We start from the raw sequence: 24981 nt of genomic DNA on the forward strand, positions 1-24981 counted from the left end.
CCCTTTCCTCCAGTAATGTCAGAGATGATCTCCTTCAGGCCAGGCCCGAATAGGGTCTGTCCCTTGAAGGGGATGTTAAGAAGCTTAGACTTTGAAGTAACGTCTGCTGACCAGGACTTAAGCCATAGCGCCCTGCGCGCCAGAATGGCAAAACCTGAATTCTTAGCCGTTAGCTTGGTTAAATGAAAAACGGCGTCAGAAATAAAGGAATTAGCTAACTTAAGAGCTTTAATCCTGTCTAAAATATCATATAACGGGGTCTCCACCTGTAGAGCCTCCTCAAGAGACTCGAACCAAAAAGCCGCTGCAGCAGTAACTGGGGCAATGCATGCAAGAGGCTGGAGAATAAAACCTTGATGTATAAAAATTTTCTTAAGGAGACCCTCCAATTTTTTATCCATAGGATCTAGGAAAGCACAACTGTCCTCGACGGGGATAGTTGTACGCTTAGCTAGGGTAGATACTGCTCCCTCCACTTTAGGGACCGTCTGCCACGAGTCCCGTATGGCGGCATCTATGGGAAACATCTTTTTTAAAAGCAGGAGGGGGAGAGAACGGCACACCTGGTCTATCCCATTCCTTAGTAATAATTTCCGAAAACCTCTTAGGGACTGGAAAAACATCAGTGTAAACAGGTACTGCAAAGTATTTGTCCATCTTACACAATTTCTCTTGAACTACCATGGGTTCACAGTCATCCAGAGTCGCTAAAACCTCCCTAAGCAATAAGCGGAGGTGTTTGAGCTTAAATTTAAACGCTGTCATTTCAGAATCAGACTGAAGCAACACCTTCCCTGAATCTGAAATGTCACCCACAGATAGAAGCTCTCCTGCCTCAGCTTCTGTGCATTGTGAGGGTATATCGGACACAGGTATTAAAGCGTCAGAAAGCTCTGTATTAGTTCTGGCCCCAGAGCTGTCTCGCTTTCCCTGTAACCCTGGCAGTTTGGACAATACCTCTGAGAGGGTAGCATTCATAACTGCTGCCATGTCCTGTAAGGTAAAAGAATTAGACGCGCTAGATGTACTTGGCGTCACTTGAGCGGGAGTTATAGGTTCTGACACATGGGGAGAGCTAGATGGCATAATCTCCCTTTTTTCAGTCAGAGAATCCTCTGGAGATAAATCTTTAAGCGCCATAATATGGTTTTTATAATTTATAGAAATTTCAGTACATTTGGTACACATTTTAAGAGGGGGTTCCACAATGGCTTCTAAACATATTGAACAAGGAGTTTCCACTATGTCAGACATGTTTAACAGACTAGTAATGAGACAAGCAAGCTTGGAAAACACTTTAATAAAGGTGATACAGCAATTAAACAAAAACGTTACTGTGCCTTTAAGAGAAAAAACTAGCACTTAAACTGCAAAACAGTGTAAAAATATAGTAAAGTCTTCGAAATTTTTACAGTGTGTGTAAGGGACTAAAGCAACATTGCACCCACTTGCAAATGGATGGTTAACCCCTTAGCCCCCAAACCGGATTTAAAAACGTCAACCACCGGTAAAAAAAACAGTTGAGCACCTTGCCACAGCTCTGCTGAGGCTCCTACCTGCCCACAAATACGATTTGGTGAAGGAATAAACCCTTTATAATGGTCCTCAGATGCCAAAGGACTCCTCTAGGGAAGCTGGATGTCTCAGTCTGAATTAAAACTGCGCAGCTAGAGCGCTAAAATAGGCCCCTCCCACCATGTACTGGATGTCAGAGGGGCCTTAAGAAAATACTCCTAGGAGTATCTGACTAGCCATGTGGAAAACTAGGCCCCAAATAAAGATTTATCTCCCTCAGAGAAAAAACGTTCTATTTATGAAAACATGTAAACGTTTTGACACTAAATAATATTAACATGAGTATTACCCTGTTTTGTAAGCATGATCCCAGTCGTTGTTAAATCACTGCATCAAGCTTACCTCAAATACACAAGGCTCTGTCAGTATTTTCTAGAACTTATTCATCTCTCTAGAAATAAAAATACTGAACATACCTCAAAGCAGGTAATCTGCAGACCGTTCCCCCAACTGAAGTTTTCCCATACTCTTCAGTTATGTGTGAGAACAGCAATGGACCTTAGTTACAAACCGCTAAGATCATCAACCTCCAGGCAGAATTCTTCTTCTAATTTCTGCCTGAGAGTAAAACAGTACAACGCCGGTACCGTTTAAAAATAAACTCTTGATTGAAGGTAACACTACACTAAGTCACCACATATCTCTTGATACTTCCCTTGTCGAGAGTTGCAAGAGAATGACTGGAGGCGGGGGTTAGGGGAGGAGCTATATAGACAGCTCTGCTGTGGGTGTCCTCTTGCAACTTCCTGTTGGGAAAGAGAATATCCCACAAGTAATGGATGAACCCGTGGACTGGATACACCTTACAAGAGAAACTGGCTTTAGGGGGAACACTGGCTGACACGTTTTCAGTCCTAGTTTTCAGTCAAGTTTTTTTTATTGATTATAAACATTATGAATTTGCTCGTTTGCACCACATTCCTCAGAAATATGAATTTGCCTTTATCCCGCCATGAAATTGAAGCTCATGGCTGAACTACAGAGCAGGGGTATTTCTTACCCAGCAAAAGTAAGCAAAGCCGATTTCGATTTCTGTTCCCCAGCACGCCTGGCACCAGCGCTGAACAGGTCTCTTTATGTACTGTTGCTAAATCTCTGACTCTGAATCATACTATCCTAAATTGACAACTTAATTTCACGAACTTTGGGCTAGGGTTGTTACACTGGAGAGTCACATATTCACCATCATGACCCCTGAGACACCTGCTGCACCTGAAACTATTACTGTCTCAATCCCTTTGCCGTAGCCTCAGGTACGGGTACAAGCGCCCTCATTGTCACCCCGGCACATTTCATGCCTGCTAACATTCAGAAGGATATATTAAAGGACAAGGATGTGAATTAAATTCTCTCCTGATAGCGGCCATGATATATCTGAGAATAATTCTTATGCTTGTGGTGATGTCTCAGAGTTTAAGTCTAAGGACCATAGACTTAGCCGCAAACTTTCTGTCCAAGATAATTTCCTCGCTGTTAGTGTTTACAGAGATGTGTTTTGCTCTGTAAGCCTGTTTAGGAAGGAAGAAGCTGGATCAATACCTCTATAGGGTAGTGAAATTGGGTCAGAATTACGGTGGCTTTGCATTTTATGACTATCATCACTCCTTTCCCACCAAGGATCTGGCTTGATTTCCGCAGTTCTAGCTTGATTTCAGGTAGTGACAGATAGGAGGAACTTAGATGTTTAGCTGACATTTTTGCTGGGTTCAGGTCCCTGGTTTGTGCGAATTGCCAGTCTTCCACGCACACTTTTACCTGGTGCCTTACTATGGAATCCTCTGTTCTTCCGGGCAATTCCAGGACGGTCACTGGCATTCTCCCAACTCCAATCCAAACTGTTCATCTGGATAAGTTAGGGCGTCCTATTAGTTTTTTTTTTTATGGGGGTAAAACAAAAGATTTGTATTATTTTAATTATTCCTCATGCAGTTACAGTCGGTGTTGCCTCCTTCATATTTGTGCCTATAGTTATTGGTCTCGCCCCAAGTCCTCCTGTACTTTTAAACAGGTTTAAGTCCACCTGACTAAACCCCATTAACACCCTCTACTGCACGCCTGCTTGATTACACACCCTTCCCCCACTTTAAGTCAGTTGCTTTTAAGCTTCTCCCCATATTACCTTCTCCCTAGCAGTGGCATAGTATTTGGTAAAGAGGTTTAATTTTTCTTTCAAACTTACTTTTGGCTCCAAAAGCCCTTGGCTGTTCAATATCTTTCCATAGGCACTTAATTGAATACTCTTTTAGAATTCACTGTCAGAAAGTCATTCATTACTTAGACAATTTCCTTCTTATTTGAAGTGCTGATCTACAGTAACTTTTGTTAGTTTTTTCCAATCTTAACTTTCCGGTAGCAGCCAATAAGTTGAGGGTCCCTCTACCATACTCACTTTTCTAGGCATTAGGTTAGACTCTCAGTCCATGCAGGCTAGTTTTTTGTCCGACAAGTTAGTCAGGATTAGAGTTCATATCTTTGAGTTTATGGTCTCAAGTTACTACCAGGAAAAGTTGCAATCATTGCTTGGTATGCTTAACTTTGCTATGAGCATTATTCCCCAAGGGAGGTCTTTTATTTCTAGGCTGTTGGCTATTCTACCGTAGGCATTGACTTTAATTCTTATATCAATCTTAATACTGCTGCTTTATCTGATTTACATATATTGTACACATCCCTCCAACATTGGAACGGCATATCCATGTTCATTCCAACAGTTTCGTTGTCTTCTCCTCATGTAGTTAAGGATACTGCAACTATTTTTAACACTCACTGGCTGGCAGGGCCTTGGCAAGATGAAATTCAGTTTATACCCAGGTTTGCTCAGACTTTTTCGCTTTTGAAATATATTCCATAGTTGCTGCTGCTCAGGTTTGGGGTCATGAGGGGTCGGGTCACACCGTAGTTTTCTCTACAAATAATCAGGCCAACTCAGACATTATTAACAAGGGTAGGTCCAGTTCTTTAAATATGTCTTTTCTACGTAGGCTCATTTGGTTGTCCCTGCAGTACAATTTTCAAGTCCACTCTAATTTTATTAACAGTGTTGTTTACACAGCTGCTGATACTTTGATGGTTTAATTACCCCTTGTTTTCCAGCAGATTCCAAACGCAGACAACAGAGCCACTCCTGTCCCTCACCACTCGCTGTTAACTATGGATTAAAAACTTTCTGGCTCCACGCAGTCGCTTTGATCAACGAATCCTTATCATCTAACACTAGGAAGACGTATAACACGGCATGGAACACTTTCCAGTCATTCAAGTCTTCATATTCCAATTTAGACTACAGTAATATCCATTACATGCTGGCTTTCTTGGCCTTCTGCCACTCACAGTTAAAACTCTCTCATAATATAATTATGTTGTATTTGGCAGGTAATCAATATTTCTTAGCATTACTGTACCCTGATAGGCCCTCCTTATTTGCAGCACACTCTATTAAAGCTATTTTAAAAGGAATTCAGAAATTAGCTCCCCTGTCACGGCTGTCAGGTTCCCCATTACTTAGAAGTTTTCAGTAACCTGTCAGGTTTGTTAAAAAAAAAAGTCCCCTTTCGGTCCGAAACCTAGTCTGTCCCGTAAGGCTGCCATTTATTTGGCTTTTAAGGTTTCTTAAGGCCAGGTGAATTCACGTGTACTGGAAGTCCTGTGCGATCCGCATTAAACAGTCAGATTCCCTGATCATTACTATCTGCATATGGATACATGTAAGACGCAACAGACAGTGGCCGGCATTGATATAAAGTATTTTAAGACCCATAACTCATGGTGCCCAGTAGCTGTCTGGGACCAGCTCATGTTACAGTTGACAGAGGGGCCCAGGGATTTACCTTTTCCCTATACTCCCCTCAATACAACACAATTCATCAAACATTGTCGCATTCGCTTAGTGAATCTAGGCCTTAACCCTAAATCATTCTCCGGCCATTCCTTTAGAATGGGAGACGCGTCAGCAGCCTCTCGTCATGGGGTCCCCACTCACGTCATCAAGAGATTAGGCAGATTGAACTCATCCTGTTTGTTAGGTATATTCCCGATCCACAAGTTGAATGTCTCAGGCGTTCTCACACTTAGCTGAATAACTTTGTTGTAATTATTTTATAAACACTTTTCCCTCATCCTCAGCCCCCTTTTAGACATACTGACTATGTGACCACAGCACTTTACCTCCCCTCCCTCGTTTAGCTTTCTATTAAGTTACAGTAAGACTGAGTACAAGTAGGAAGGCTGACCATTGGTATACCTGTACACATCCTACTTGCCTTGTCTGCGTTACCTTTACGTTTCCCCCACTCACCCATCCCTTTACCTCCTCTTTTCTCTTTATCATTTACTTCTTTGAGTATGCCCCTTTTTAGGTATACTGACCATGTGACCACGGCACACCTATGGTCACTTTTCTTCCCCTCCCTCTTTTAGCTTTCTATTACGTTACAGTAAGACTGAGTACAAATATATTAATATTAAAATGACCGATGCACGATATCTGTCTGGCGTGAGCTGTAGTGAGCCCGCATGATAACATTGATACAGAATATAAAATCCTGGTGCGTGCTGTAAAGAAGAAATGTGAACCTACTAAGTAAAAAACATATAACAAAGGGTATCCACTTATGCAATAAAATGTCTCGTGTACTAGCCTAAAGATATTAGAATGAGTAGGCTAGTGATAAAGGTGGTAATGTCTGATATGAAATGTGTCCCCTGGCTATGATGTACCTAAAAATTAGTGTACCTGCTAATAGCCTGTGGGCTATGTGAGTGCATGAAATGGCTGCACTTCAGATGCACCCACTACCGTGCTTACCAGCTGCCGAAAAGACTGCTTCCAGTAGAGAACCTGTCCAGTGCTGTGCAAGCAACAGCAGATTAACTAAATTTGTATAACCACAACCGGAGGAGGTAAGGGACAGGTCCCTTTGACTAATTACAATAGGGTCTAGCTCTGTCACTACTCCATACACCCATCTGTCCTTGAAGTTAGCTCTCTAACACACATGCATGTAGATATTGAAGACACTGTCAATAACACACAATAGTGCTAAGACCACATGTTGGAGCCACATTTATGACATGCTTTTGTTCACAGGGTTCAAGAATATGTATGTATACCTAAAGTTTTGAAATCACCACACTGGGTAGAAAAATGAGGCAGAAACATGCAAACATTACTTTATGGAGCTTTAATATTCTACCAAAAATACAAATCAACAGTAAATCTTTATAATAAAATGAAAAAAACCCCAACAAAAAACAAAAAAAACAGATGGGAAATATTTATATATAAATATATATATACATATATATATATATATATATATACACATATATATATATATATATATATATATATATATATATATACACACATAAAAACATCTAGAAGATTAAGTGATACCACTTTACATGATGAGTCTTGTCAGATGCATTTAAGGCTTTTCAGATGTTGAATATGAAAAGAAAAAAACAAAGAATTATTTTCAGTTTTCGAGTATTCTTAGCTTCATCAGTATAGTCTAGGAAAAAATGGAGATGTAATTTTGTAGTCATAAACAGAATTAATGTCTGGTTTACAAGTTTTACATTCATTATTTATATAAATGCATACATATATACACCAGTGGAAAATATCAATAAATATATATATTTATATACACACACATATACATACAATATATATATATATATATATATATATATATATGATCTGATGAAAGAGGTGATCTATATCTGAAACGTCATCCAATAAAGCTGACACCTTTGATTGAAAATCCTGAGAGTGCATCCTTTGTTCAGGAATATATATATCTACACATACATACATACACACACATATACACACACACACCATAAAATGTCACTTTAAAGGGACAATAAACACAAAATGTAACTGTCATGATTCAGACATAGCATGCAATTTTAAATAACTTTTCAATGTACTTATATTATCTAATTTGCTTTATTTTATTGGTATCCTTTGTTGAAAAGTATACACAGGTAGGCTTGGGAGTATCGATGCATTACTGGGAGCTGGCTGGTTATTGGGGTTTTCAGCTACCTCCCAGTAGTGAATAGCTTTTTCTTCAACTAAGGATATATTAAAAATGAAGGGAATTTGAATAAAATGGAAAGTTAAAATTGTATGCTATCTGAATCATGAAATAAAAATGTTGGGTTTCATGTCCCTTTACATGGTTATACTGTATGGGCCTAGTTCTTATTAGTAAGGTTTCTTCTTGTGAAAGTGCAACACATTAAGATCTGTGCAAATCTAGATCTTAATGTTTTGTACTTTGACAAAAAGAAATACAGTTCAGAAAAGAGTCGGCCGCCATCTTCTCCTTCGTTTGCAGCCAAAATGGACCGAATACACATCACTACTTGTTAGCCATCAAAACCTATGCTTATATAAGATCCTTGAGAAAAATCATTCTTATTTAAGAAATCCTATATGTCAGGAACCCTAACAGGTTCATTTTAAATGTTTAAACAACATTTTAGTTTATTGGGTTGCTTTCCTATGAGACACAAGTTGTTACTGCCCTTGGATAAAAGTTGCCAGCACTCACTTGTAGAAGAGCCTGTGTTAAACACAAATCTCTGCAACATTTGTTAAAGTCTCCCTTTATGATTACATTATAAAAACATAAATTATGCTTAACAGATAATTTCCTTTCCTTCTGTACAGGGAGTGTCCACAGCTGCATTCCTTACTTGTGGGAAATACTGAACCTGGCCACCAGGAGGAGGCAAAGACACCCCAGCCAAAGGCTTAAATACCTCCCCACTTCCCTCATCCCCCAGTCATTCTGCCGAGGGAACAAGGAACAGTAGTAGAAATATCAGGGTGAAAAAGGTGCCAAAAGAAGAAACTAAAGCACAGCCGCCTCATCGATAAACGCGGGCGGGGAGCTGTGGACTCTTCCCGTCAGAAGAAAAGAAAATTATCAGGTAAGCATAATTTAAGTTTTTCTTCGGGAAGAGTCCACAGCTGCATTCATTACTTTTGTGAAAACAATACCCAAGCTATAGAGGACACTGAATGCAAACAAAGGACGGGTACACTGAAAAACAAAAACAACTGCCCATCAGTTAAACAACTGGCATGCCGTGCTGGAGACCACTCAAAATCCTTAGATTCTACTGAGCACAATGCCCCCAAGGAGCCAAGTCCCGAAGGCTATCAAATCGCACAAATTTACCCCAGGGAAAAGCACCTCCACCTACCCCCGAAGGGGAGAACCCAAAAGGAGATCCAAAGGACTGTCAGAATAGGGTAAGAACCCCAAAGACAAAGCGAAACGAAGGTTGTAACAGGACAACCTCCCAGGGAAAATAACTCTTCATAAAGTCCAACTCCCAAAGAGACACTCCCAACCTATGAGAGAGCGATAGCGAGGAAGAACAAAATCTATCCACAGATACCCTGACACAACACCATAAAACTTATGGTGCTCCAAGGAAGCCACGAGTTCCCCACTGAACACTAGTCTAGCAGACACAACCGCTAAAACTAGCCACATATAGGTAGGAAACCCATATCAGGACCGAATGAAAAACACGGACCTCACCGACAGGATGGAAAAAACTAAATTTATGCTTACCTGATAAATTTATTATTATTTCTTGACATGATGAGTACACGGATCATCATTAATTACTGCTGGGAATAAAGCTGTAAAACATCACCTCCCTTCCCTCCCACCCCAGTCATTCGACTGAAGTAAAGGAGAGAAAGGAAGCAACAAGGTGCAGAGGTGTCTGAAGTTTATAACATATCAACAACCTGTCTTAAAAACAGGGCGGGCCGTGGACTCATTGTGTCAAGAAAGAAAGAAATTTATCAGGTAAGCATAAATTTTGTTTTCTTTCTAATGACACGATGAGTCCATAATTACTGTTGGGAATCAATACCCAAGCTAGAGTACACAGATGATAAGGGAGGGACAAGACAGGAAACCTAAACTGAAGGCACTATTGCTTGAAGAACCTTTCTCCCAAAAGGGGCCTCAGGTGAGGCCAAAATGTAAAATTTATAGAATTTTGAAAAAGAGTGAAGAGAGGACCAAGTTGCAGCCTTGCAAACCTGTTCCATAGAAGCTTCACTTCTGAATGCCCATGAGAAAGCAACAGCCCTCGTGGAATGAGCCGTAACTCTCTCTGGAGGTTGCTGTCCAGCAATTTCATAGGCAAAACGAATGATACTCTTCAGCCATAAAGAAAAGTAGCCGTTGTTTTCTGTCCCTTACGTTTTCCGGAGAAAAACACCAAGGAAGAAGACCTACGAAAATCCTTAGTCGACTGTAAGTAAAATTTTAGAGCATATACCACGTCCAAATAGTGCAAAAACCGTTCCTTCCAAGAAGAAAGATTAGGACACAAGGAAGGAACAACAATCTCTTGATTAATGTTCCAGACAGAAACTACATTAGGGAAAAAACCCTAACATGGTACGTAAAACCACTTTATCCGAATTAAAAATAAGGTAAGGAGACTCACACTGTAATGCCGAGAGCTCTGAAACTCTACGAGCAAAGAAAATAGCAATAAGAAACAAAACTTTCCAAGATAACTTAATATCTAAGGAATGCATCGGCTCAAACAAAGCCCCTTGAAGAACCGTAAGAACTAAATTAAGACTCCAGGGAGGAGTAACTGGTAAGATTACAGGCCTGATCCTGACCAAGACCTGACAAAACTAATGTACGTCTGGGACATCCGCCAGACGTTTATGTAAGAAAATAGACAAGGCAGAAATTTGACCCTTTAGGGAACTTGCCGATAAACCCTTCTCCAAACCTTCTTGGAAAAAGACCACAATTCTAGGAATCCTAACTCTACTCCAAGAGTAGCCTTTGGATACACACCAATATAGATATTTACTCCATATCTTATGGTAAATCTTTCTGCTTACAGGTTTACGAGCCTGAACCATGATCTCAATGACAGATTCCGAAAATCCACGCTTGGATAAAATTAAGCGTCCCATATCCAAGCAGTGAGCTTCAGAGAAACTAGATTTGGATGAAGTAAGGACCCTTGAAGTAGAAGTTCCTTCCTCAACAGAAGTTTCCAAGGTGGAAAAGATGACATGTCCACCAGATCTGCATACCAAATCCTGCGGGGCCACGCCGGTGCATTCAGGATCACCGACGCCCTCTCCTGGTTGATTAGAGCAATGACTCAAGGTAGAAGAGCAAAAGGAGGAAATAGGTATGCGAGACTGAAATTCCAAGGTACCGCCTGAGCGTCTATCAGTAAAGCCTGAGGGTCCCTTGACCTTGACTCTTACCTCGGAAGCTTGGCCATGAGGTCCAATTCCGGCTGACCCCATCTGAGAATCAAGTTGGAAAACACTTACGGATGGAGTTCCCACTCCCCCGGGTGAAAAATCTGTCTGCTTAGGAAGTCTGTCTCCCAGTTGTCCACTCCTGGAATGTGGATCGCAGACAGACAGCAATTGTGGGTCTCCGCCAACTGAATGATCTTGGCTACCTCTGTCATGCCAAGGAACTCAGAGTTCCTCCCTGCTGATTGATGTAAGCCACTGATGATATATTGTCCGACTGGAACCTGATGAACCGTGCCGAGTCTAGCTGAGGCCAGGCCAGAAGAGCATTGAAGATTGCTCTCTGCTCTAGAATGTTTATAGAACAGCCTCAGACGAGTCCATGTTCCCTGAGTCTTTAGGGAGCCCCAGACTGCTCCCCATCCCAGAAGGCTGGCGTCTGTTGTCACAATCACCCAAGAGGGTCTGCGAAAGCAGGTTCCCTGGGAGAGATGATCCCGAGACAACCACCAAAGTAGAGAAGCCCTTGTCTCCTGCTCCAGCTGTAATCGCAAAGACAGATCTGCATAATCTCCGTTCCACTGCCTGAGCATGTTTAACTGCCAAGGTCTGAGGTGGAAACGGGCGAAAGGGATGATGACCATCAGCCCAATTACCTCCATGCACTGAGCCACTAACGGCCAAGGGAGGACTGAAGTGCTAGGCAAGAATTAAAAATCTTTTATTTCCTGACTTCTGTCAGAAATTTTTTAATTGATAAGGAGTCTATTATGGATCCCAAGAAAACTACCCTTGTAGTTGGAACTAAGGAACTCTTTTCCAAATTCACCTTCCATCCGAGGGTTGAGAAAAATTTCGGAGCTGTGACAAGGCCAAATGGAAGACCCACGACTGGAAGAGTTTGTCTAGAAAAGCAAACCTTAGAAACTTGTGATGGTCCTTGTGGATAGGAACATGCAAGTAAGCGTCCTTTAAATCCACTGTAGTCATACTAACTGAACCCTCTTGGACCAAAGGAAGAATGGAACGAATAGTTTCCATATTGAAGGACAGCATTGTTTAGACTCATGAGATCTAAAATTGGTCTGAAGGTTCCCTCCTTCTTGGCAACCACGAACAGATTGGAATAGAGTCCCAGACCTCGCTCCTGTATTGGAACAGGAACTATCACTCCCAGGTCGGAGAGGTTCTGAACACAGTGTAAGAACGCCTCTCTTTTTTGTCTGGTCTGCAGATAATCTTGAAAGCAGAAACCTGCCCCTAGGAGGAAAAGTCTTGAACTCTAGATTGTATCCCTGGGACACAACGTCCACTGCCCAGGGATCTTGAACATCTCAAACCCAAGCCTGAACTAAGAAGGAAAGCCTGCCCCCCACAAGATCCGGTTCTGGATCGGGGGCAGGCCCTTCATGCTGTCTTTGATTCAACAGCAGGCTTCTTGGATTGCATTCCCCTATTCCAAGACTGATTGTGTCTCCAGGAAGGCTTGGACTGCTCCTGCTTGGAAGAGGGAGTGGAAGGATTTTCCTTGAAATTTCGAAAGGAACGAAAATTACTCTGACATCCCTTTTTGTTTATTTCTCTTATCCTGAGGGAGGAAATGTCCCTTACCTCCCGTAAAATCAGAAATTCTCTCAGTCAAACCAGATCCAAACAAGGTCTTTCCCTTGTAAGGAACCGCCAAAAGTTTAGACTTAGATGAGACATCCGCAGACCAAGATTTTAATCATAACGCTCTGCGGGCCAATATGGCAAAGCCTGAAATCTTAGCTCCCAGCTAAATAACCTGAAGGGAAGCATCTGTAATAAAGGAGTTAGCTAACTTAAGGGCCTTTATCCTATTCTGGATTTCTTTGAGGGGAGTGTCTGTCCGAATCGAACCAGACAACGCATCAAACCAGTTTGCTGCCGCACTAGTGACGTTAGCACCACAGGTTGCCCTTGTAAACCCTGGTGTACATACATTCTCTTGAGCAACCCCTCTAACTTCTTATCCAAAGGATCTTTAAAGGAACAACTATCCTCTATGGGAATAGTAGTTCTCCGGCTAGCGTGGAAATTGCCCCTTCCACCTTGGGTACCGTCTGCTATACACTCCTTGAAAGAGTCTGCTATAGGAAACATCCTTTTAAAAATAGGAGATGGAGAAAAAGGGATACCCGGTTTCTCCCATTCCTTAGCAATAATCTCTGTAGCCCTTTCTGGTACAGGAATAATTCCACCATGGAGGGCACGTCAAAATACTTGTTTAGTTTACTGGACTTTTTAGGATTGACTACGACGGTAGTGTCGGAGTCGTCCAGGGTAGCTAAAACCTCCTTAAGTAACAAACGGAGGTGTTCAAGCTTAAACCTGAAGGAAACAAGTTCAGTATCAGATAAAGGTATTACACTGTCTGAGTCTGAGATTTCACCATCAGATACTACTGAAGTATCTTCCTCTTCAGGTTCTGGGAAGAAACATTCGGAATAGCCACTACTGTATCAGTAACTTTATTCCATGATTGAATACATTTCCCTCTTGTGCTTTCCCTGCAGCATGGGAAAAGCAGAGAATGCATCAGATACCGCCGATGACATTAGAGAAGCGATGTCTTGCAAGGTAACTCCAAGTGGAGTTTGAGAGGAAGAGCAGGGCACTGCATGTGTGGACGATAAAATTTGGGACACTTGAGGAGAAATTTGCTATATATATTGAACATTGTCATTAGACTCCTGAACAGCATCCGCCTTATAAGAAGTTGGCTCAGAAAAAAGTCTATCCCTTTAATTTAAGTTCTCTCAACACATGAGGAACAGAAAGGGATTGGTGGTTCCACATTGGCATCAACAAGTGACACTTTGCAGGGCCTCTTGGTCCATTCTGACTTACAATGGATGAATTAATCAAATAAAAGTCTTAAATTTTTAATAAAAATTAAAACAGAAAAAAGAGTTACTGTCTCTTTAAATTTTAAAACGTAACTTTTTTATTTTTGTGTGCAGAAAAGGCTAAATAGCTACACAAATACTGCAAAACCCCTCTACACCTCAGCTTAACTCTGCTGAGGTGCCTACCTGCCCTTCTGACACCGGTTACAATCCCCTCAGTAAAAGATCCGGAACTCAGCTGTAGCGCTGTCCGGTCCTAACGCATGTGTTAACACTCTGAGGACTTTGTTTACAACCCTCTCGTTCCTTCCAATAACAGGAAGTGCTGAGAAAGTGGTGCGCAACCCAAATTGGCCCCACACATAGCTCCGCCCATCGTGGGCGTTTCAAAAAGCAATCTCCTGGTCGCCACCGGGAGTAGTGAAAAACCACCTCATACTGAGCCTATCTCCTCAGCCCCAGTGATTTAAGCCACCGGGAGCAGTGAAAAACCACCTCATCTTGAGTCTATTTCCTCAGGCCCAGTGCCTGCCTAAAAAGTGCTGTTGTATAAATCCCCTCCTTTTATCTATAGGAGGCTCTATGTCCCAGGTAAATAAAGTGCTCCACTTCCTCTGAGATCCTTTTATTTCCCAGACCCAGAATAAAAAGTCAGCACTTACCTTTTAAATCTGCCAGACAGCAAGGCAGCTCACCAGGTTTGAGAGGTCCTCTCCCTCACATAGCGCTGTGGAGAAAAGATAAAAGCCTGAGTAATCTTAGGCTATCAGGATTAGGGCAGCATAAATATATGGGAGGCACAGTGAGAATTATGTCCCACAAGTTCCCATTGCTCTAAAGCCACCACTGCTCTACTGAAGAGACTGATATGGACTACGGCTACACCCCAGAACAAAGCAGCACAATCTTGTACTACATAAAAAATAATAAACTCTTGATTGAAGAATCTTTTACTAACACCTAACTTTACCACTTCCTTGCTCTAACGTAGGCAAAGAGAATGACTGGGGTGGGAGGGAAGGGAGGTGATATTTAACAGCTTTGCTGTGGTGCTCTTTGCCACCTCCTGCTGGGCAGGAGTGATATTCCCAACAGTAATTAATGATGATCCGTGGACTCATCGTGTCATTAGAAAGAAACAAACTGTCCCAGCAGAAAAAGAGGACGCTCTGTGAAACACAGAACCACAACTGACAGAACTCAAGAGTCCCAGCTCCCGGGCAGCAAAGCTGACCCTAAGGCAACATGGGACCCCATCCCATAGAGAGTGCCGAATTATTGACGGCAGCTCCCTACCAGGAAAGTCAAGACCCCAGGAGACAACCAACACCAACAGCAATGCAACCAATGGAGGAAGGAACACCTGTGAACCCCCCACGGGGAGGATAACAGGGACAACAAAAGTACACGGTCAGACCCAAAAGAGCAGACAGATCCCTGACCTCCTCTCCAAGAAATGGACACAACCCAAAAAAGGGCTGGTAACGTCCGCCTCAAAAGAGAGTGGAGGTCCTAAGAGGAGACTACCCATTGGAGAAACCTCTGACCAATTACTAGCAGCTGGCAAGCTTCCATGACAGAAAAATAAATCTTGCGAGCGCACATTCCAAGGGCAAGTAGCTGCAGATGGTTTCAAACTGCAAACCTTCCGCTTGCTAGGCAGCAAAGCTAACCATCAGGTTACTACAGCTGGCTCTACATGCTCGTGTTACGAAACCCATACACAGTCCCCTTCTCTAAGAAGGAACCAGCCCAAAAGAGAAGATAAAGCACAGAGCTACCACAATATCCTAGTACCAGAGTCAGCCCCCCTGACATCCCACACGCAAGGAGGGAAGAAAAGAATCCTTGAACGAGAAGATAAGGACCCACAGGGTCTCCATGGTACTTCCAAATCCTCTCCAAAAGGACAAAGGCCAAGGAGACCACTTCCTCAACAGTAGGCAAGGCGAAGAGCCAAAAGAGAATGGTAAAACAATACCACTGAGTAATAACTCAACGGTCATTACTACCAGCTCAGTCGAGACAAACAATCTCGAGCCTTAAATGCAAAAGTTGCCACTGGCGACAACCGAAGATCCACCTGAAAGGCAGCAAACTAACCTTCAGGCAGATACCAAATCTCCCATGAGAGTTAAAAACTAACTCCCCGAAGGGACAAGCGGACATTCTAAACCCTAAAGTTTGAAACTGAACCAGACCCCAAAATCTCAGACAAGAGACATGGCCCTAAAGCCAGACCCCCCGAAACCAGTGACAGGCCGTACCTCCTGAGGAACCACCAAGTTGCCTCATACGGAAAAGGGCACTTTAGGTAGCGCCTACCACACCCCAATGTCCTTTGAACACTGGACACTCGCAAGACTCAGATCAAGATCCTAGAAAGACCTCTAGACAGGCCTCCGAGAAGAAATCTGCACCCGTAGGTAGATCTGAACCCTGGACCCTCCGCTTGCAACCCCAGAAACCAAGAGTTCCTAGAGGTTTGAGTGCAACACTCCAAATCCAGGGAACCCGGAGGGCACCATAAAAACAGAGAACATACCACAATAGCTGGATTTCACACACAACCCTAGTTATGGGGGCAATTAAGCGACCCACTAGACTCTTAGGTGGAGAGTCAAAGATCCTCACAGAATCAGCCTCCTGGAAATCCTGTACCAGGAATAACATCTGCAACCCCGCAATTCCCGCTGAGAAGCAGATCAGAGGTGGTTGCCGGGGAAAAAAGGAGGAGAAACTCAACCCCTGCGCTCCATTTTATGAGAGCGTGCGATATACAGAAAAAGGGGAGAGATGGACATATCCGAACTCCCGGACTCAGATGACCAGACCACTCAAGAAGGGAAAACCAGTCCCAGCAACCTCGAGGGGCACCTGCGACAAGGCTACAAGGAAACAGACACCCGGAAAATACCAAGATTGAAACTAAAATCGTTATCCAAACTGGTACCCCAACTGTCCAGTGCTCATCCGAACCTCCAAACCCCTTGGGAATGGAGGACTTTAGTTCCGAGGCCAAGCCTCCAGAACTCACGAGGAATCATAGACTGATCCCCACATAAGGAACGGCAGAGGACCTATACAATCCCTCCAATACTCCGTTCATCAAGGACGAGGAGCAAGTTGACGTATAAAAAACGAAAACACCCCCTCAAGTAATGGATAAATAAAACATAAAACCAATACTCCAACAAAATGAACGACTTGACACCCAACAGGATAACAAGCATCAGCACCACGTGGGTGACATGAACCTTAAGGAACAGCAGCTAGTGCCCAACCAGTACCTGCCTGGCACAAGGACCACCTGAAATTGTGCAAGGTCCAAGAAAAAAGCTAAGCCCCAGAGGGATCGAAAACATAAACTATATTCATAACTAAGTTCCGATATAGAAAACGTGCAGCTTCCAAGGAAGTGCGCACACAACTACAAAATCGAAAGTATCAGTTCCAGAGAAAGAATGTTCCCAAACTGGAAAATTATAGCAGACATGAGCTTCTTAAAACAAATCAAATATATCCTGACCGGATTAAAAAAAATTAAGGTAGCACCCGAGGGTGAACGCCCAAGAAAAACGGCACGCCAACCGGACCAGCCGATTAGAGGCCCAAGCTCAGAACTGGAACAGATACTTAAAGAAAGAAAAACAGACGATAAAGAGATTGCTTCATTCCCACAGGTCTAATCCAGTTTGCCGTCCGGCACAGAAGACCAAGTATCCCCCCCCCCCCCCCAGGTTAGAGGCCATCGTTTCCCCAGAAGATCTAACTGACTCAGGCGATCCCATGCCCGACGAACCCCGGTTAACAGAACACGGACAGTATCTTAAAAATACCTCATTAGGGAGATATAAATGTGCCAGCGCCATAGATATGGCCAAGCGGAACCGTGCTGTAACCTCTGGAGGAAAAAAGCCACCTTCCAGAGAAGGAGTAACGACCATAGGGACACCTGATTGCGTAGTAAAAGAAGGTTCTGGGGCATGCGCCTCCCGGGACATGGGATCCTCATGGGCAGATGGCTCAACGCACTCTAAATTCCCTGAATCAGGGGAAGAGAGTACTCTAGAATGGCATTCGGAAAATAACTGGTGGGCATGGATAACCCTGACCATTTCATACTCTTCGCAAGAAGTGTACTCCGAATTGGAGATGTCCGTCTCCAAAAAATCAGAATCCTCCACAACTTGGAGATTGCAATTATAGGCAAACACTAACGGCACCTTACACCTCCAATGGCTGGGGCACTCACCACCTCCTGTGAACCAGAAAACTAACAAACAGACTCTCTCCGTCGCCACTCGGTCAATGTGCGGAAAAAGAATACATTGTGACCACACCCAGTTACAAGGTGCGGTGCCAAAAAACGCACCAGTCTCTAGGACTGCACCAAATGATGATGTAAGGCCATTATGTCCGAAAAGCCATGAACCCAAGTATTACTACACAATATCAAACATCACATAAACATGATTACAGTCAGAGGCTGCTTCTAGGGTGGTAACTAGCCATAGAACAAGCTATTATGTTACTGTTCGTTCCCAGGTTGAGCGCTTCTCTCTTTTTATTTATGCAAATTATGACATTTGGGGAAGTCTCCCTAAGTGTGATGCGGGTATCCAGACGTGGACCCGTTGCTCAGTGTGCCTAGAGGGATATGGCTGCACCTCACTGACGAGGCCCACAATAGGCCGAAACGTACGTCTGGGGTTTTGCCGTTTCTCTCGTTCAGAGAGGGGTTGCCTGGTATTTCGGGGCTGGACTGCACTGTTAAGTCAGGATCAGACTGATATGCTACAGGAAAGTTCTTCTCTGTGAAAGGCACATATTGAGAAAAAAGAGGCTGCTTCTAGGGTGGTAACTAGCCATAGAACAAGCTATTATGCTATTGTTCGTTCCCAGGTTGAGCGCTTCTCTCTTTTTATTTATGCAAATTATGACATTTGTGGAAGTCTCCCTAAGTGTGATGCGGGAATCCAGACGTGGACCCGTTGCTCAGTGTGCCTAGAGGGATATGGCTGCACCTCACTGACGAGGCCCACAATAGGCCGAAACGTACGTCTGGGGTTTTGCCGTTTCTCTCGTTCAGAGAGGGATTGCCTGGTATTTCGGGGCTGGACTGCACTGTTAAGTCAGGATCAGACTGATATGCTACAGGAAAGTTCTTCTCTGTGAAAGGCACATATTGAGCAAAAAGAGGCTGCTTCTAGGGTGGTAACTAGGCATAGAACAAGCTATTATGCTATTGTTCGTTCCCAGGTTGAGCGCTTCTCTCTTTTTATTTATGCAAATTATGACATTTGGGGAAGTCTCCCTAAGTGTGATGCGGGAATCCAGACGTGGACCCGTTGCTCAGTGTGCCTAGAGGGATATGGCTGCACCTCACTGACGAGGCCCACAATAGGCCGAAACGTACGTCTGGGGTTTTGCCGTTTCTCTCGTTCAGAGAGGGATTGCCTGGTATTTCGGGGCTGGACTGCACTGTTAAGTCAGGATCAGACTGATATGCTACAGGAAAGTTCTTCTCTGTGAAAGGCACATATTGAGCAAAAAGAGGCTGCTTCTAGGGTGGTAACTAGCCATAGAACAAGCTATTATGCTATTGTTCGTTCCCAGGTTGAGCGCTTCTCTCTTTTTATTTATGATTACAGTCCCCCCTGTTCAATAAACCCCCTCAGGAGATATTAACCCTTGATTCCATAAGATAAAGGAGACCCCTGACTTCTATTGTTTAATATTACATTCAACATATTGAAATAAAATGAAACAATCTTACCGGAATCTACGCCGTAGAACAGGAACACAGCCTTTCAAGCCTTGCTTCTGACATGGACTTGAGTGAATAAAGGCAGGCAGCGAAACTCGTCAACACTGATTGCCCAGGAGCTGTTAATATGAGTCGGGATGGTTGCGCAGAAAGACTCTCCCCTGCATCTCCGGACTCTAACTTTCACCCATGCTCTCACTGAGAGGTTGACAGGATTACTTAAAACTCCAGTCCCATTTCAAAGAGTAATATCCTCAATGAGAGACCATCTTCAATCTTCTGACACTTCTCTGCCAACCTCCTGAGACGAAAGGCAAAGAATGACTGGGGGATGAGGGAAGTGGGGGAGGCATTTAAGCCTTTGGCTGGGGTGTCTTTGTCTCTTCCTGGTGGCCAGGTTCTGAATTCCCAAAAGTAATGAATGCAGCTGTGAACTCTTCCTGTTTAAGAGGAAAATGTGCAAGAAGAACAAGTTAAAATTTAGGGCCACCCATTGGAGAACATGGGTGGGAGCTGTGGACTCTCCGTGTACAAAAGGAAAGGAAATTATCTGGTAAGCAAAATTTATGTTTTCCTTCTTAATACAGGGAGAGTCCACAGCTGCATTCCTTACTTGTGGGAAATTATACCTAAGCTCCAGAAGATACTGAATGCTAACGGGAGGGCAAAAAGGAGAGGCGGCCCCCATCTGAGGGCACCACAGCCTGCAAAACCCTTTCTCCCGAAGGCTGCTTCAACAGAAGCAAAAAAACTCTAACAATTTAGGAAAAAGAATTTAAGGAGGGCCAGGCATCCGCCCTACCAATCTGATCCATAGAGACCTCATTTAAGAAGACCCAAGAGGACGTCACTGCTCTTGTAGAATGAGACGTAAACCTCTGAGGAGGCTTGTGTCCCGCTGTCATAGATGCCAAGTGGATGATACTCAACTAAAAGATAAGGAAGTCGAAGGTGCCTTTGACCCTTACGCATCCCAGATAGATAACAGAGATAAAAATCTGTCTATTCCTATGTAGCCTGAAGATAGAACTTCAAGGTACAAATCCATAATATGTAGTAAACTTTCCTTTGAGGAAGAAGGAATAGGAGATAAGAAAGGAACCACAAAAACGTGATTGAAGTTGCAATTTAACTAGACCTTAGGAGGAAATCCTAACTAGGTTCGTAGAACAGCCTTATTAACGTGGAACACCAGATAATAAGGGTCGCACTGCAAAGCCGCATTCTCAGAAATAGCAATATTAGACGGAAGGAATCTTCCAATATAACAACTTAATGTCAACCTCGTGCATAGGTACAAAAGTAGCCTGATAAAAGATCTTATGGAACAAGATCTAAGCTCCAAGGAGGAGCATCAGATCGCCACACTGGCCTGATTATAGTCAGAGCCCAAACAAAAACTGTACATCCGGAAGCTCAGCAAACCTCCTGTGCAGTAAAACAGACAGGGCTAAAACTGTCCCAACTAGTAACTAGCTAAGAGACCCTTCTCCAGACCATCCTGGAGGAAGGCAAATCTGATAGTGTGCCAGGACGAACCACGCTCTTCGCAGAAGGAGGAGGTCCTCTACACCTTATAAAAGATGACAAGGAACCGGCTTACTCGCTTGAATGAGAGAACCATAACCTTTCAGAAAACCCTTTCTTGGCTAAGACTAAGCGTCAATCTCCACGCAGTCCGCCTCAGAGAATTAAGATTTGATGAGGCAAAAGGGGCCTTATTCCAGTACATCCCTGCGACAAGGTAACCCTCATGGATGGGAAGACGACATCCCCACTAAACCGCAAACCACGGTCCTCATGGTCACGACGGAGCAATCAGTATCACTGACGCCTGCTCCTGCAAGGTTCGAGCCACCACTCGAGAAAGGAGTGATATGGTAGAACAAGGAAAAATTGTATTGAACCTCCAAGGCTCCACTAATGTATCCATTAGCCCCGCCTGAGGATCCTGAACCACAACCCATTTGTGGGTAACTTGGTATTGAGACGGGACGTCCTAAGACTTTCATCCGGCGTCAACTCATCAGTTCCAAATATCCGAAAACTCCTCGGATGAAGACCTTTACCCAGATAACTGGAAAGTCTGTAAAAAACATCCGTCCCGGATGACCACACCCGGGAGAGTGGATTGCTGACAGCGAACAATAGTGGGCCTCCGCCCACTACCAAACCCGAGATACTACCCTCATCATTTGGGAGTCTCTCGTTCCCCTCAGATGGAGAACTAAGCCGCTGAGTGTAAGACTGGCTAGAATCTCTAAACCGGGACTAACCCAGTAGTCTAAACCCTCAGAGCAAAGATTGCCTAAAGATCCAAAAAGTGAATCGGGATGGAAACCTATCGAGTCCACGGGCTCCATGCCCTCTTGGCACGCCCTCACCTACCTGACAGACTTGCGACCGAAGACAAATTCGCCCTGGATGATTTAAGAAAAGATGTCCCTCATGACAAGGGGATCTGGACAAAGACCTAAAGACCAATCCTCTCAACCAGAAGTCCATGTAAATCTGTTAAGACAAATTAGAAAACAGCGCCGCTCCACTGCCTCAGCTGAGATGAGACCAGGCAAAAGGAGTGTCCTCATGTTTATGAAGACTAAAATAGCATCCAGGAACCCACCCTGGTGCCTTACACCAGAGAACTCTGGTCTAAATATTCTTCCATCCCTGGAAGACAGAAGAAAACTCTAATGGTCTTCTATCAGACAAGACGATGGCGATTTGAACCAGAATCGTCTAGACAAGGGAAGCTACCGCTAGATCTGGATTCTGGCAACTGCCAAAGAATCCCTAGATTCCTAAAAGGCTCTAGAAGCAGTAGCGAGACCAAAGCGAAGGAACAATGTACAGGAAGTGCTGATCCAGAACCGAAAATGTTTTCTGAGGAGGAATGAAAAGGTATTATACCCTTCCCCAAAAGTGGTTCTGCACTACTCTTCCTGTACCAAGGGAAGAGTGGACCTTATAGTCTTTCTCTGGAACGAGGAGACATGATAATCCTGCTTAAGCACTTTAGGACCCAAATAGGACGGGAATTCCCTCCCTCTAAGTCCACGAACAAAACGGCTTGAAAAGTATCTCAAACCTCACTCTGCGATAGGCACCGGGACAGTGACTCTAAAGGCGAATAAAACCCGCACCCACCTGAAGTGGCTTCCCTCTCTCTGTCTGGAAGACAGAGTCAAGAGAAGGAAACTGTCCTGGGAGGCTGAGATTTGAAGCTTAGCTATGACCTTTAAGACCCATGTATCCAGTACGTCCCAGAAACAAGTGTCTGAAAAGTGCAATAGTCTGTCCTCAACGCGATCCAAGATGGGACCTTGGACTGGCCCCTTCTGCCAACCTAGGTTCGGCGGGCCTCTGGTCTGCTTGGACATAATCCCGGACTGAGTCAGCTTCCAAAAACATTTGGATTGCTCAGGCTTAGTGGAGTTCTCCAACGCTGGGCTTTAACCGTACTAAAAAGAATAAGACAAATAAATTTGTCTCTCAGATTAGTTTCCTCATTGAACTGTAAAAAACGCAGAATAGCGGAATCAAATTAAATCTTTCCCTCAAGCTGAAGGAAAGATTAGCTTCAGAAGCCATATATGTCAGAGCGATTCAAGGCCTCAACAGAAAAAAACAGAAGCCCTAGCTTTGGGGCTAGTAAACTGTGAAAAAATTAAAACTCCAAGGCCTTAATTCTTTCTCGAAAATATCGAGGGAACCCTGACTTCGAATCGAGACAGAGATGCTTTATTAGGAAGTCTCTAAGTTGTCAGTACAAAAATATCCCACGTGATGAAACCTAAAAAGAGTTTCCTCTTATAACCAAAGGCTCTAAGAATAAACTTTCAATAAACGGAATAGTAAACCGATAGGCAAGCGCACAAAAAGTGTTAGCCAAGTAGGGATGGTCAACAACTCAACCCCCCTAAAGAGCCCGGAACTGGGAATCTTAAAAGAGAATATAGGCAAAAGGGAAGAGAATCTCCATCCTTCCCCACCCGCCTTAATCAAATTTGCCCTCTGATTTAGGGCTCTGAGATTCGACTGGCAGATCAGTACTAGGAATCTCTAATATCGACAAAACTTTTCTTAGAAGGAAGCGCAGGCGTGCTACCCTAAATCTAAAAGTGAAATCCTCCTCTGCCGGAGGAATGGAAGCAGCAGGCTCCGACCCAGAAGGTCCGTACTCTGAAGCCTCAGAGAGAACCGCATTCTCAGATGACTGATCGGATACAACCGTCAATTTACATGATGCTCCCTGGGCAGGAGTGCATGGATTAACCCTTTGTTAGCGCGTAGCCGTACGAGGCAAAGCGGCTAAGGCCGCAAACATCGCCATATGGAACTGCGCAGTAACATCTGGTGGAAAAACCTAATTTATGTGTAAGAACTTACCTGATAAATTAATTTCTTTCATATTGGCAAGAGTCCATGAGCTAGTGACGTATGGGATATACAATCCTACCAGGAGGGGCAAAGTTTCCCAAACCTCAAAATGCCTATAAATACACCCCTCACCACACCCACAATTCAGTTTAACGAATAGTCAAGTTGTGGGGTGAAAAAATAGGCAGTAAAAAAAGCATACAAAAAGAGGAACTGGAAATAAAATTGTGCTTTTTATACAAAAATCATAACCACCAAAAAAAAGGGTGGGCCTCATGGACTCTTGCCAATATGAAAGAAATTAATTTATCAGGTAAGTTCTTACATAAATTATGTTTTTTTTCATGTAATTGGCAAGAGTCCATGAGCTAGTGATGTATGGGATAGAAATACCCAAGATGTGAGAGACCACAGAAGAGTGACTAGAAAGGGAGGGATAAAATAAAAACAGCTGAAAAAATGTAATCCTCAAAAAAAAAATAAGTCTTTCTTATGAATTTCACGTATTTCAAGAAAAAAACGTAACTTTTTTATTTTTGTGTGCAGAAAAGGCTAAATAGCTACACAAATACTGCAAAACCCCTCTACACCTCAGCTTAACTCTGCTGAGGTGCCTACCTGCCCTTCTGACACCGGTTACAATCCCCTCAGTAAAAGATCCGGAACTCAGCTGTAGCGCTGTCCGGTCCTAACGCATGTGTTAACACTCTGAGGACTTTGTTTACAACCCTCTCGTTCCTTCCAATAACAGGAAGTGCTGAGAAAGTGGTGCGCAACCCAAATTGGCCCCACACATAGCTCCGCCCATCGTGGGCGTTTCAAAAAGCAATCTCCTGGTCGCCACCGGGAGTAGTGAAAAACCACCTCATACTGAGCCTATCTCCTCAGCCCCAGTGATTTAAGCCACCGGGAGCAGTGAAAAACCACCTCATCTTGAGTCTATTTCCTCAGGCCCAGTGCCTGCCTAAAAAGTACTGTTGTATAAATCCCCTCCTTTTATCTATAGGAGGCTCTATGTCCCAGGTAAATAAAGTGCTCCACTTCCTCTGAGATCCTTTTATTTCCCAGACCCAGAATAAAAAGTCAGCACTTACCTTTTA

General features: G+C 43.6%; 1 protein-coding gene across 1 annotated transcript in view; it reads right to left on the reverse strand.

The window, feature by feature from the left end:
* Positions 1-6736: 6736 nt before the first annotated feature.
* SKA3 (spindle and kinetochore associated complex subunit 3) overlaps positions 6737-24981 on the reverse strand; it is a 668958-nt gene continuing 650713 nt past the window's right edge. Inside the window, exon 11 of the mRNA XM_053708518.1 lies at positions 6737-7088. Within this exon, the coding sequence (XP_053564493.1) occupies positions 7079-7088 (10 nt within the window). The 3' untranslated portion in view covers positions 6737-7078. The remainder of the gene's footprint in view (positions 7089-24981) is intronic.

This window comes from Bombina bombina, chromosome 3, assembly GCF_027579735.1.
Source record: "Bombina bombina isolate aBomBom1 chromosome 3, aBomBom1.pri, whole genome shotgun sequence".
Taxonomy (NCBI): Eukaryota; Metazoa; Chordata; class Amphibia; order Anura; family Bombinatoridae; genus Bombina; species Bombina bombina.